The sequence below is a fragment of the Mytilus edulis genome, unplaced genomic scaffold (genome assembly GCF_963676685.1).
Source record: "Mytilus edulis unplaced genomic scaffold, xbMytEdul2.2 SCAFFOLD_467, whole genome shotgun sequence".
Classification (NCBI taxonomy): Eukaryota; Metazoa; Mollusca; class Bivalvia; order Mytilida; family Mytilidae; genus Mytilus; species Mytilus edulis.
The window spans coordinates 1-13,312 of NW_027269072.1; the positions used below are offsets into that span (position 1 = coordinate 1).

General features: G+C 33.7%; 1 protein-coding gene and 1 long non-coding RNA gene across 2 annotated transcripts; one reads left to right on the top strand and one right to left on the bottom strand.

Moving 5' to 3' along the window:
- Positions 1-265: 265 nt before the first annotated feature.
- LOC139509482 (complement C1q subcomponent subunit B-like) lies at positions 266-1,214 on the top strand (the record flags this gene model as incomplete). Its single annotated transcript, XM_071296177.1, has 2 exons — positions 266-319; positions 949-1,214. Coding segments are annotated over 2 exons (320 nt in total), but the record flags the coding sequence as incomplete, so codon positions are not given.
- Positions 1,215-4,308: 3,094 nt separating this feature from the next.
- Positions 4,309-13,022, bottom strand: LOC139509480 (uncharacterized). Its single transcript, XR_011661732.1, has 2 exons — positions 12,704-13,022; positions 4,309-4,937 (listed from the first exon to the last, which is right to left on the bottom strand). It is a non-coding gene; the product is annotated as an uncharacterized lncRNA (long non-coding RNA).
- Positions 13,023-13,312: the final 290 nt, after the last annotated feature.

The following is a 13,312-nucleotide window of genomic DNA, read 5'->3' on the forward strand; positions in this document are numbered from 1 at the left end:
TCATTGGAGCTAACCAATTTATAGTTTTTATTTTTTGTGTGTTCCATTCCTAAACCAATCATGAAATATTTTCCATCAGACCTCAACAACATACAATCAGTTAATAAATTGTATTGAGTATTTTATACAGATAACACGTTATAAATGATTATGATAGCATTACTACTGTGAAGATGTATTGCTCTCATTGCTGTATAAAAATTCACCTGTTCTATTTATGATTATCAATGAATAGAATTTATTTATTGTAACCTTTTTTGTGCAGATAATGCAGTTGTTAAAGACCTTTTGACCATGCTTGTTAAATATAAAGGATCGGGTAAGTTTTATAAACGATTATTTTTAATGAGTTGGCCTCAAATAAAGAAAATGATGAAGATTTTAAAAGTTTTAAGGAATTTGAAAACATGCTCTACTTGCCTCTGTGCTTTTCCATTTTCAGTCATATCCTATACTACTCAAGCAAATTGGGTTCATTTTGTTGTTTGTTCTATACCAACAGTTTGATAGATTTGCAGGGATTATTTCAGCATTCTTCATCAAAAGTCTTCTAAGTTTATTATTAGCCTCATTCATTCATAACAAACCAATATAACTTGATTGTTACTAGAAATTAACTAATTTTAGACACTAAAGCTATATTCAGAGGAATAATACTGTTAAATTAAAATTTCAATCGTACTACTATGGCAATGATTTTAAGTCACCTTTTGAGTTAGAAATAAGAAACAATAAAACGGATTTTCTTCATTGGCCTTCCTAGAAAATCTGTTGCAACTATTCCCGGTCGAGTTATTAGATTGGAACATCGTAATACTACTGTCACTTTAATGCACGCTCATGAATTATATAAATGGTCTTTTGATACACGTACGTGTAAAATGAAATATTCAGAAAGGCCGTGTATAAAACAATTGGTGTTAAATCTTGATCCCTATATTCCAACAGATTTTATAAATACCAGAAATTGGAGATATATTACTGCCATTACTGCATCCTTATCGTCTATCAAGACAATTAATGCCAAAGAAATTTTGAAGTTCGATAAAGTTTGGACAAACAATGGAAATCACTATGATCCGAACACGGGTATATTCCAAGCTCCAAGAGAAGGACTGTATCATAATATCTACTACAGTAGTGTCAGTAAAAGGAAAAACAGTTTATGCTCATATATGGCAGAACGAGACCAAGACAGTTGGAATGTATCCTGATATTGGCTATAATGAAGCTACCGCTAATATTGTGTTACATCTAAAGGAAGGGGACAAAATAACAGTAAGAGGCGGTGGTAATCGTTCTTATCTTTACAGCAGTGAGGGCCACTACATAATGTTCTCTGCCTATCTGATAGCATAATAAATGCCATTTGAATAAGCAATACAATTAATTGTTTTGTTTTCCTTATGCAAACAGTTATGCGTGTCTTACAGGATGCATTTTGCACACAGTTATATTGTTTAAAAAGAATATCTCTTGATATATTATGATATTTTTAAGTTCTTGTTTTTTGTTAGCTTTGTACATTCAAACAAAATCTCAGAAAACTTTAGGCAAAGTCTTTTTAAACATCACAATCCAGTATATCCATGATAACCTCTAACAGGAACTATAAACAACAGTTATATAAGTAGGGGTTTAAGCTAGCTATAAAACTAGCTTCCCTCGAAAATGCCAGTACCAAGTCAGGAATATGAGAGTTGATTTGCATCGTTCCATTGGTTAATATAGTTCAACGTATGATTTTGTCAGGTTTTAAACACCTCTCTTTTTTAATTTACTTCCGAGCTAGGTATTTGTGTTAATACTTTTCTGTTACATTTAGTATCCGAGAAATGAACTAAACAGCAATACGTAACACTGGTAAAATAAATCATGAAAAAGAGGTCAATGCCAGATAAACCATATGTATATCTCCCAATTGATACGATATTCCCGTGCTTGCATTTCCTATCATGATTTTCTCGATAGAGGGTTACTGCTAACAAGGAAGCTATTTAACCAGAGAGTTCCGAATGGTGAAGTTGAAATCATCCCTTCGTAAATTTTACGGACGCCATCACGAGTTGGTTGACCGTTATGGAATACCGTTTCACAAATGATATTGGATATGTTCCTTACGTCGTAACTACAATCCCCTTCCCTTTCATGAATGTGACCTACCGAATTAGACTATTTACGCGATTTGTAATCACATAAGCAACACGACGGGTGCCACATGTGGAGCAGGATCTGCTTACCCTTCCGGAGCACCTGAGATCACCCTAGTTTTTGGTGGGGTTCGTGTTGTTTATTCTTTAGTTTTCTATGTTGTGTCATGTGTACTATTGTTTTTCTGTTTGTCTTTTTCATTTTTAGCCATGGCGTTGTCAGTTTGTTTTAGATTTATGAGTTTGACTGTCCCTTTGTATCTTTCGTCCCTCTTTTAGAACATATACATGCACTGTAATACCTTTCAATTATACTCGAAATATAGTTGAAAAAATTGTATTTGGCACAATTTTTTAGAATTTTGGATCCTTAATGCTCTTCAACTTTGTACTTGTTTGGCTTTATAACTACTTTGATATGAGCGTCACTGATGAAACTTATATAGAAGAAACGCGCGTCTGGCGTACGAAATTATACTCCTGGAACCTCTGATAACTATTATGATATCTGAGAAACGGACAAAACCACAAAAACTTAACACAGTCATTTGAACCTTGAAAATGCACTTAAGGTCAGAGTTATCTAAACAGATACCCATGTATACCTTATAATTATCCAAGTATACACCAAATATAGTTGGCCAGTATCTTATAAATATCTCAAATAGTTAGTTTCGATGTATGTTGACGTTTATGTTGCACTTCAGTGTTCCTGTTGTTTGATATTCTCTTATAGTTGATGTGTTTCCCTCGATTATAGTTTGTAACCCGGATTTGATTTCTCTCAATCGATTTATGACTTTTGAACAACAGAATACTACTGTTGATTTTGTTCATTATATATGAGAAATTAACCAAATCACAAGATTATAAAATTGACCAATAATTCTTTAAAATGAGATCAAGGTTACGTCTAACCTGTTAGAATGTCTGTGATTTAATCATAATAATCATTCTGTATATTTGACCTACTTCTCTTAGTATGTCTGCGATACGGGCTAACCATTCATATTTTAACTTTGCCATAAAAAAAGGATCTGTACAGGTTCGGTTTTAGTTCAAAAATGTTAACAATAATGTTATAAAAAATCCGAAACCATGATATATCTGATATTACGAGAAAAAAAAAAGTACAATAAGACTGAATGAAATTGTATTATTCAAACCGTATACAGTAAGATTGTCTAATCATTTGATGAGGCTGAAATTTCAAAGTTTATATCAAATAAAAGTACCTGTTAAATTTGGCAGACATGATTGGTTTATAGGTTCGAGACCACAATTGTCGTCCCTTGATTTTTTCGTTGTTCACAAATATAGTCCCTAGTGTTGACAGTGGGTTACTTGCCATTAATTTTTATACCCCTTCCAAATTTATTTCTCCATGTTTAATGCCTCATATTGCAGTAGGGGGTGAAATTACACTGTAAAAAAAATTTTGGTCCAGAATTTTAAAGGAAAGCAGTGATTTGGTTAAAAATTAGCACTTCGGAAGCTGTCGAAAGATTTCAAGACGGCCTAAACATAAAATTGTCCATATTTTGAGTTAGAGCCGATGAGGTTTTCTATAATTTTTACTATAATTTGTCCCAAAAGTAGTACTACACACTGTAAAAGTTTCTTTGAGAAAGCGCAGGAGGGATTTTTTTAATTTTCATTTATGTTCTAAAAGAAATGCACTTCGAAAATAATTGTGGTCTCGGACCTATAGTAACAAACAGTATTCGAGCAAAAGCTAGAATAGGAACTAGGATGATTTTTCCTGTATGTTTATCCTGGGGAAGTTTTACTTATTTTTGTCACTTTTTATAAATGCTGACTAATCGTTTATGGCGAGTTCCATTTTCAATGCATTGGACCGACAGCCGTACAAATATATAATAAACAAACAGAAATTGTAGTTTCTATATATTCCCCACAAAAAAAATGTTTCAGGATGGGTATAATGAAAAGGCTAATTGTTAATAGTTATAAAAGGTACTAGGCTCATATGTGATACAACAGACGCGCGTTTCGTCTACATAAAGCTCATCAGTGACGCTCAGATAGTTCAGAAAGCCAAACAGGTATAAAGTTTGAGATTACTGAGGACCAAAATTTCAAAACTTTGTGCTAAATTCGACTAAGGTAATCTAGGCATGGGATAGAAAATCCTAAGTATTTCGAACCATTTATACTTTCGTAAACAGTTAATTTATAAAAATGGTCATGGTTAGTTACAAATACTGCTCTGTGTCTCTGTCTATAATTAATGTGATGGAACATGGTTACAAAAAAACAGCCGATCTTAACAACATTGATGGCTACTCGTTGCTTCGGTAAAAAATGTTGGCACTAGTTTAAAAGTTTTGTTATACAGTTTCCAAAAAGCATACACGAAAAAAATTATAAGCACCAAAATATATAAGAATAGTTTCTTGTATCAAACATTATCTTGGTTTTTGGGAGGTCAGTATATTTTCTTAACTGCGATGTTTGGCCTCTAATTCAAATATTTTTCTTCTCAGTTGTTCAATTTCTGCTTCTGTTATCTCCCAATACTCCTGTATCTTTCCTTGGAGCTCTACATTTTCATTCTGTTTGTTTTCTGCCTTGATCTTTTTCCTTTCGTGACGACTTGTGGTATTCATATAGTAGAAATGATGCCGAGACTCCATAAACTAATACTTCTCCAAGTAGTTTGGACCCCTAAATTCATCGCTTCATCTGTTGATAATGGTTCTACTCGTGTTTGTGTATCAACACCAAATAATTTACTTTGTGATGTCAAATCCATTGAGTGATACCCTGGGGAAAAAAACAATAAAAGCAAATGGAAACTGATAAAGAGATTTATCTGAATTAAATAGTGAACAGTTTAAAATGGAGGACTACAAGGAACCTATATTTATTATATTAATATTAGAAGATGTGGTATGAGTTCCAATAAGGCAACTCTCCACCCATGTCACAATTTGTTAAAGTAAACCATTGTATGTAAAAGTGCGGCCTTGCAACACAGAGCTTTGGCTCACACTGAACAGCAAGCTATAAAGTGCCTCAAAAATTACTAGTGTAAAACCATTCAAAAGAATGTATATCTCATTTTAAAGGCGTTATGGTCTCGACGATGATGTCAATTGTAGTAATGCGTAATTGGTGGAGATACATTTGCAACAGAAAGCAATGTTCGTGTATCATAAATTTTAAAGACATAATTTTACTTAACATAGAACACTTTAGGGAAAAAGTCACAGAAAAACGCTTTTGTCAGAAAACACACAAAATATACTATTTGTACTCCAGAATTCAGTACTGTACCTTAATATTGGCATGCAGAAGTCGTGTAAAATTTTATGCGATTTATTAGGATAATGCATCCTTGTCTTCACAGTTAAGATCTGGATCACTGAGTATTAGGCTACTGACTTCAGACAGACACACACAATATGAAGCTGGGTTATATGTCTTATTGCGAGCGCCCAACCCTCCATTAGGCTGGGACAGTGGTGTGACAGTACAAGATAAGAGCAGACGGTAAATGACAGCTGAATTGGATGGAGAGTTGTCTCATTGCACCCATATCACATCTTATTTCTATTGATTCATCAAATCGATGTAATTGAGAAAAAAAAAGAGATACTAAGGATACACACTACCAAATTAAGAGTTACATATATCGCAGTTATACTGAATGCTGGGACACAGCCATTTACGACTAATTCATAAATTGTTTCCAAGACTGTTTTTTTCTCTCCTTGTCATATGAAAATTTTTCCGATAGACATTAAGACATTCATTGAACAAATAAAACAAACGAGCAAAGTGAGCAGGAAAATAGCAAAAACAAACAAACAAACAAAGTGAATAAGCAAGTAGCAAAAACAAACAAACATACCATGAAACAAACCATGAAACAAACGTAACAACCAGTCATGTTTTGAAGGGAATAAACCGTTTACAATGGAGTTTTGTTAAGCAATTAATTTATATGTATTGTATCATATTACATAAGTACTATTACCCGTTGTAAAATGTAATAGTAAACGAAGCACGAAAACACAAAATCTTGAAACGCAAGAAGGGAAACTATATCGCCTTTAGGCTTCGCGTTTTCGCATTTTCGACTTTGCGCTTTTTACATTTTCAACTTTCCGTTTTCGTGTTTCCGCCCTATGGAATGCGAGAGAAGAGGAGTCGAAATCGCGAAAACGCGAATGACAATAACATACCACCATAGTAAGCTATTATTACTAGTATTGCGTAAAAGTGACTATCCCTTTAAGGAAAAATATTTTTGAAGATGCATACCATGAAAACTGCAAAAAAAAATATGGTTAATAATGATCTCCAAACCTAGCGATACCGTTTTTGTCTGCAAGATAAGAGTCTTCTGTTATACATCAGCAGGCAAGCGAATCAAAATATTTTTACAATCGGGAATTGAACAAAATTCAAAAGATTATAAATTTACAATAGATCCACAACACTCGAAGTACGTACATCATCTGGTTTGAGTACTGTGACGTATATTAATTTTCACACATCCAATGTATTTCCAGGGAAGACCACTTTCTACGAGACCCTCTTTTGCTTTGCACATTTGGAAATGCATTTAACATTAAACAAGAAACAAAGATACTTATTTTTGAAAGTTAGACTCATATTGGCTTTATCATCTTGGTTGTCATTTTTGTCTCTTCAGTGAAAACTGATAACAATATGAGTTGATATGTGTATCTTTAAAAAAAAACTTTAGGTTAAAAGCATGTGCACGTTATTTCCATATGTCGGTATATGTCATTTAATTTGCACAGCTCGAGTGACCCTGTTTAACCCGAAAGCCGTAACAGTTTCGGGTTATTGGGTCATCTCGTGCTGTGCAAATTAAATTACATATACCGATTTGATTGGCTAATAACTGTTTTAACACATGACGACAACATTTTCCAGCATAAATCACATCTTCCCAACAAGAAGCTGAAATGGATGGATTTCATCATGAATTTTGCAGAACGATATGATTTTATCACAAGTATTAGAAACATTAGAGATGATATGGAACTGAGACATGTAAATATAGAGGATTTTTTTGGAGAGTTTCCTAGTAGTGTGATGGATGAGAATGTATCTGGAGATTTAATCGACACCTCAGCTGTTTCATTTGACCTAGGACTAGAGTTAGATCTATGGTTACAAGATCCTTTGAAAAACGGAAAGATCCAAAACGTCTAGGTACGCTTTTTATTTTTTTTTTAGAATTATCTGCCACGCGCAGACCCATTATTGCATAATTTGAGGTGTGGACCCATAGACGGACCAAGGAAGGGGGTCCCGGGTCCCCCTATGGTGGGAAAAAATTGGTTAATTATATAGAGAATCACTGAAGCATGACGAGCGCCCCCCTCATTTAAGGTCAGTAAGCCCTCCACATTTAATAAATCAAGTAGCGGATCCAGAAAAATTTCTGGATCCGCTACTTGGACCCTTGATATAATCATTTGCGGAACCTTCCGACTAGGATTTATCGTTTAATTATTCTCATCCGGAATATTCATGAAATATTTGCCACTGCTGGATTTTGCTCTTCCATGTGTTTAAATTATGTGATATTATCTTTTTTCAGGGATGAAAAACCTGAAGAACAGGGACAAGGAGTCGAATCAAGGTTTGCAGGAAATGACAGACCATGAATTGATACACTTATTGAAGATACTGATAACAAAAACACAAAGAAAGCCACAAAATAGGCAGTTAATGTCTATGAAGACTGAAAGAATTCTAAAATTGGTAGTGTTTAATTATATCTAACCTGAAGGATTTGTCTGTTCAAGATATTTACAGAATTTTAAGGAAATAGAAGTTCGAAAAAAGAATGGACAAAAATATCCCGCAAAAACACTTTATCTTCTTGTAACTGGACTTCTAAGAGGAATGCGGTCACAAGGTGTTTCTAATCTTAACTTTTTGAACGAGTCTGATGACAGATTTTGAGGTTTAGGACAAATACTTGACGCACAGATGAAAAATTAACATCAGATGCGGTATGTATAAATGTTAAATAAGCAGATCCGATTTCAGTTGAACAGGAAGAAATATTTTGGGACAAGTCTGTGTTTGGTAATCATCCGAAAGTTTATTGCATACTGTATTTTTCTACAACTATAAATATTTTGGTCTACGTGGTCACGACGAGCACCGTAATCTGCAAATTTCACAAATACAGTTAGGAGAAGATGATAACGGAAACCTATATTGAATTACGGAAATAGGATAATAAAACGTACAATGGAGGGCTACGCCATCACTATATTGCACCAAAATCTGTCAGACAATATTTAGAGAAGGATTGTCAGATACTTGACTCGTATCAGATGTATATGAATACAATATATGAAATTGATAATCTGTTAGCAGTCTTTTTATCGGAGAACTAAAGGGTAATTTTAGTAACCAATCGGGGGAAAGAATACTTGCAACTAGACTGTACCAAGCAGGAGTCAGTGAGCAGATGATAATGGAAAGAACAGGTAACAGGAGTGAAAAGGCTGTTCGTACCTACAAAAGACCTGCGGATTTTCATTTTTTTTAATGCCAATTTAATATTTTATATTGATGGAAAAATGATTTTAGTATAATAACAACCTGTGTTTTTTTTTTTTTTTTTTTTGTTTTTTATCTTATTTAGGACTTGTATTTTGTTGATTGTAATGCTACTACATTTGGTTTGTATGTTTTCTATTCTGATGTTTTATCAAGTGACTGATTTTTATATCCGAGTATAGATGTATACATGTATCCACTTACAAAATGGAGAAAGACAAATATCTGTAGTAGCAATGAATCAACAAACGTAAATTACTGTACAATTAACATCTGTAAAGGACGTGAAGTACACGTGACCTGTGCAATAAATAAAGTAGTTAATGCACACCTGACCTGTGCATTATCCAGATTATGCCACAGTAAGATCAAAGCGATTTTGCCTCTGTCATGTGTTAACTTCAGAAAAGGTTCATATAAGTTAACACATGGCAAGAGTAAAAATATCTTTGTTCTTTCTGTGCTACATGTATAATCTAGATAATGCACAGCAAAAGTGTGCATTAACTACCTCAGATATACTGCACAGTTTCAAATCTATTTTTACCTTTAGGGGCGGTTCTTGGATTTTGAAAGGGGCGTTATTCTATCAAATTAAAAAAAAATATCACCGAGCGTAGCGAGACTAAAGACAATATTGGACGATTAAATGCTAAAACACGATACTTTGTCAAATCCAAGGGTTAACGACCTGTTCCTACCCTCAAATCCGCCATCTGCCTTGAAATTACGACAAAGTTGAACTTCGTACAAACATCGTAGTTTCAAAATAACAAAAAGAAAGGTTTTTTGTTCCTTTATTTTTTTTTTTATCTAAGTTGGGACATAAACTATTTTATTATATTTTGTGTACAACGTAAATCTAAATCAGTGTTTTAAAGTTAAAAAGATAGTTAAAACAATTTTTGGTAATTTCTGCCATAAAGAATTGTATCTAAGAATATCCGAATAAAAGAAATCTGATTTGGATTAGTTTCAGACTGCGGGGAGTTGAACGTTTTGAAAGAGAAACGTATTTTCTGTTAATTTAATATTTTAAATTTAGGTAATATGTCATCTTCCTCTGTTCTTTTTTTCTCTAAGCATATCGTTGAAGGAACGAAATTCAAAAGCTAGGAATCTAATTTAAACTCAATAACCCTTGCAGTTAAGTTTTTTTTATTCATACACTGATTTAAAAGTACAGTTTGTCAAAGTCTTAATCGTCACCAATTAAATAAAATTTAGGAATAAATTTAACGGAAACGATATTATACCATTAAATCGCAATTTTAGAATGAGTCTAAATATAAAAAAAAAATGTTAATTTTAAACTTACCAAAGTCGTATTTCCCCCTTTCTTTACCCTACAAGAAACTTTCCTACGATCCGTGGATTGCGAAATGACTTCAACATTTCTGAAACGTTCACGTAAATTGATTGCGTCATGTGTTAAAACAGTTATTGGCCAATCAAATCGGTATATGTAATTTTAATCTGCACAGCACGAGATGACCCAATAATCCGAACTCCTACGTCCTATTGGGTCATCTCGTGCGGTGCAGATTAAATGGCATATACCGACCTTGATTGGTCAATAACTATAACTTAATTATATAATTTGAGGATTTTGTTGATTTTTTTTTATTCAAAATTGATCATGAAAGATAAGGCAACGCTTTATTGTGATCGTGAAAGAAGTGCGTGACCAGGCAAGACTGTAAAAGTCTTTCTAATAATCTAATAACGCATAAAACAGATGAACAAGATATACGGAAAAATCAAAGGCAACAATAATAATACATGTAAATCGCATAAATATTCAAAATGTTTCTGTGTAACTGGGGGTTTTGGTTTGTTCTTCAAAATTCCGCCAAAGGGCAGTGTCTGGCCTGAATAAGAACTGATTGATTGTGAAACGTGTCTATACTCTAAGATAGATTATGAATAATAAGGAATTCATGAACCTTAAGAAATCTGACATACCAATAATTGGCATTTCTGACGCGAAATTTTCAATTGGCATTTATCCGTTTCAGATCCGTTTCATCATCCGTTATACGTCCGGTAGAAGTCCGTTTCTCATCCGTTCAACATCCGTTTTATCCGTTAAACGTCCGGTAGAAGTCCGTTGGTGAATTTATCTTCCAGACCTCCAACGGATGTATAACGGACACGTAACGAATACAAAACGGAAACGAAACGGACGAGTACCGTACAAAACGGACGCCTAACGGACATTTTATCCGTTGGACGTCTGTTCAAATTTTTGAACATGCTCAAATTTTCCACCGGACAGAACGGACATCGACGGATTAAACGTTCGCTTAACGGACATGCAACGGATATGGACGGACGGTCTAACGATAAGAACGGACGTCTAACGGACATGAACGGATTGAAAAAAGTTATCCGTTAGGCGTCCGTTCGAGCTATCCGGTAAGGTGGTGACCGAGGCTTTACTGAAAGACAGCTTCGATACGATAGGTTACAGAGTGTGCATAGTTTGGCTAAAACGGCTGTGTTTTCATCTTAATTTATCTCTGAGATCTGACAAACCTGTGCATGTGCCATAGTAATATGGCATTGCAGGCTCTAGATATTTAAAATGCATTTTAGGCGTTTGTGACAACGATGTTTTTACTGGAATGTTTGATACAGTGCAACATGTTTGTTGCAAAAACTACACACTGGCGAAACTAGCTTACAATTTGGTAGACCGAATACAATCGATGACTTTAAGTATGCATTTTTTTCTCTCACTTTAATGAACGGATTGTGTCAGTTAAGAAGGCTGACTCCGACTGAATACAACTTCGGGGAGACAAATTATAAAGATAGACAATGTTTACAGGTTGCCAAAGAATTAAGATTACATAATTATAAAGTTGGCAAATTGCACAAACATACAATATTAGCACTTAAAAAGTACTTAAAAGTTACAATAGACCGTAATTGAAAACGGATTACAGCTATTTTCCTACTGTGTGTTCTAGTAGCATAAAGGTTTGGTTGGCTTGCTTTGTTTGTATAAATGTTTGCAGTATGATAACCAAGCCCTTTAAACTACATGCACTAGAAAAATAGCTTATAAGTCAAATGCAATCATATTAAATGCACAGAACAAGAACTGATAAAACAGAAAATAATTATATATGTACGCTATAAAAATTAAGGGATTAAAAAATAATGAAATGAAATAGTTGTGTAGCATAAATTAAAATAATCCTTTGTTGAGTTTATCGCACAATTTTAGATTAAAAATTAACATACATAAATGACATTTTAGACTGCAAATCAAAACACATTGTCTGTTGTAATTTAGAATGAAATCATCTGAAATGATTAAAAAGAAACTGTAAATAATATTAGAACAAGTCCAAATGTCCGAGAGAAAAACATACAGAAGTCGGTTCGACTTTTTCTACAATATCAGATTACTTTTCTGACCTCACTTCTAATTTTTGATGGGTTGCGCCAGCCTTAAGTTTTCTGTTTGTTTAGGGTTTTTTTTTGTTTTGTTTTGGTTTTTTTTTTTATATACTGTTGTTTGTCTTTGTCATTTAATTTTCGACTTATGAGTTGGTGCACTTTTTTTGTTTTGTTTCTACAGAAGGTGCCAAAATTCAAAAAAAAGGGTAATAATTGAAAGAATTGTATTGATTTAAAGTGTTGGCAACAGAGGGACAACAGATACTTAACAATAATTGAAGATTGAAACTGTTTCACTGAGTGGATCTCATCAAGTGAAACTCAACTGTAATTTTATCATCGTTTGTAGGGACGAAAATACACTGCAGGTTAGTTTTAATATTTTTAAGCATAAAATTTGAATTTGAATTGTATATGTCCTAAAACTTTCCCATATACATAGGTTAGTCTCTACTCAGACTTAATTTTGAGGTGAAAAGGCAGCCATTTTAGACAAAGGGTTAAACCTTAAAAATGTTTTGAAAGTTTTGCGTGTATGGTTAATTATATATAATTCTCACCTTGACCAATTGGTACAATAACTGACCGAAACGTTCGATTCCGCTTTGCCAATGCACTAAGTCTATGTATAACTGGTCGTGTAATTTGTCTGGCTAGTAAAATAACCAATTTAACTATTGGCAATACCATATTTTCGTCTGCATTGAGGTGGAACTGTAGTAATTAATTTCCGGGAACTAGTTGTCTAGGTTAACCAGACGCTTAAATTTTGCAATCAATCGGCAGGATGTTCTTTAGTTTATTTTATCCTCCCTCCTCGACTATATGAATCAGAAATGTGGCTAGGATCCAAGACATCGTTTTTTTTGTAATTCTAATTTTTCTCAATAAATAATAAGACATAAATATCCAACGATCGCCCATAACGTCTTTGTTCGAAAAATCTTTGTTGGCTTGTGTATAGTTTAGACAAGTCAGGCCCGTAATACTAAGGACCAAAACTGCTGATTGATTATGATGATACATTCAAACGGACAACTTAACACAGGAACTTCACGATATTGTCTCGTATACTTTATAAAAAAAGTGCCAACATTGCAACCTACCGTACGAATTTCAATAATGAGCAAAACCCATACCACATAGTCATCATTCTATTAAGTGCCCCG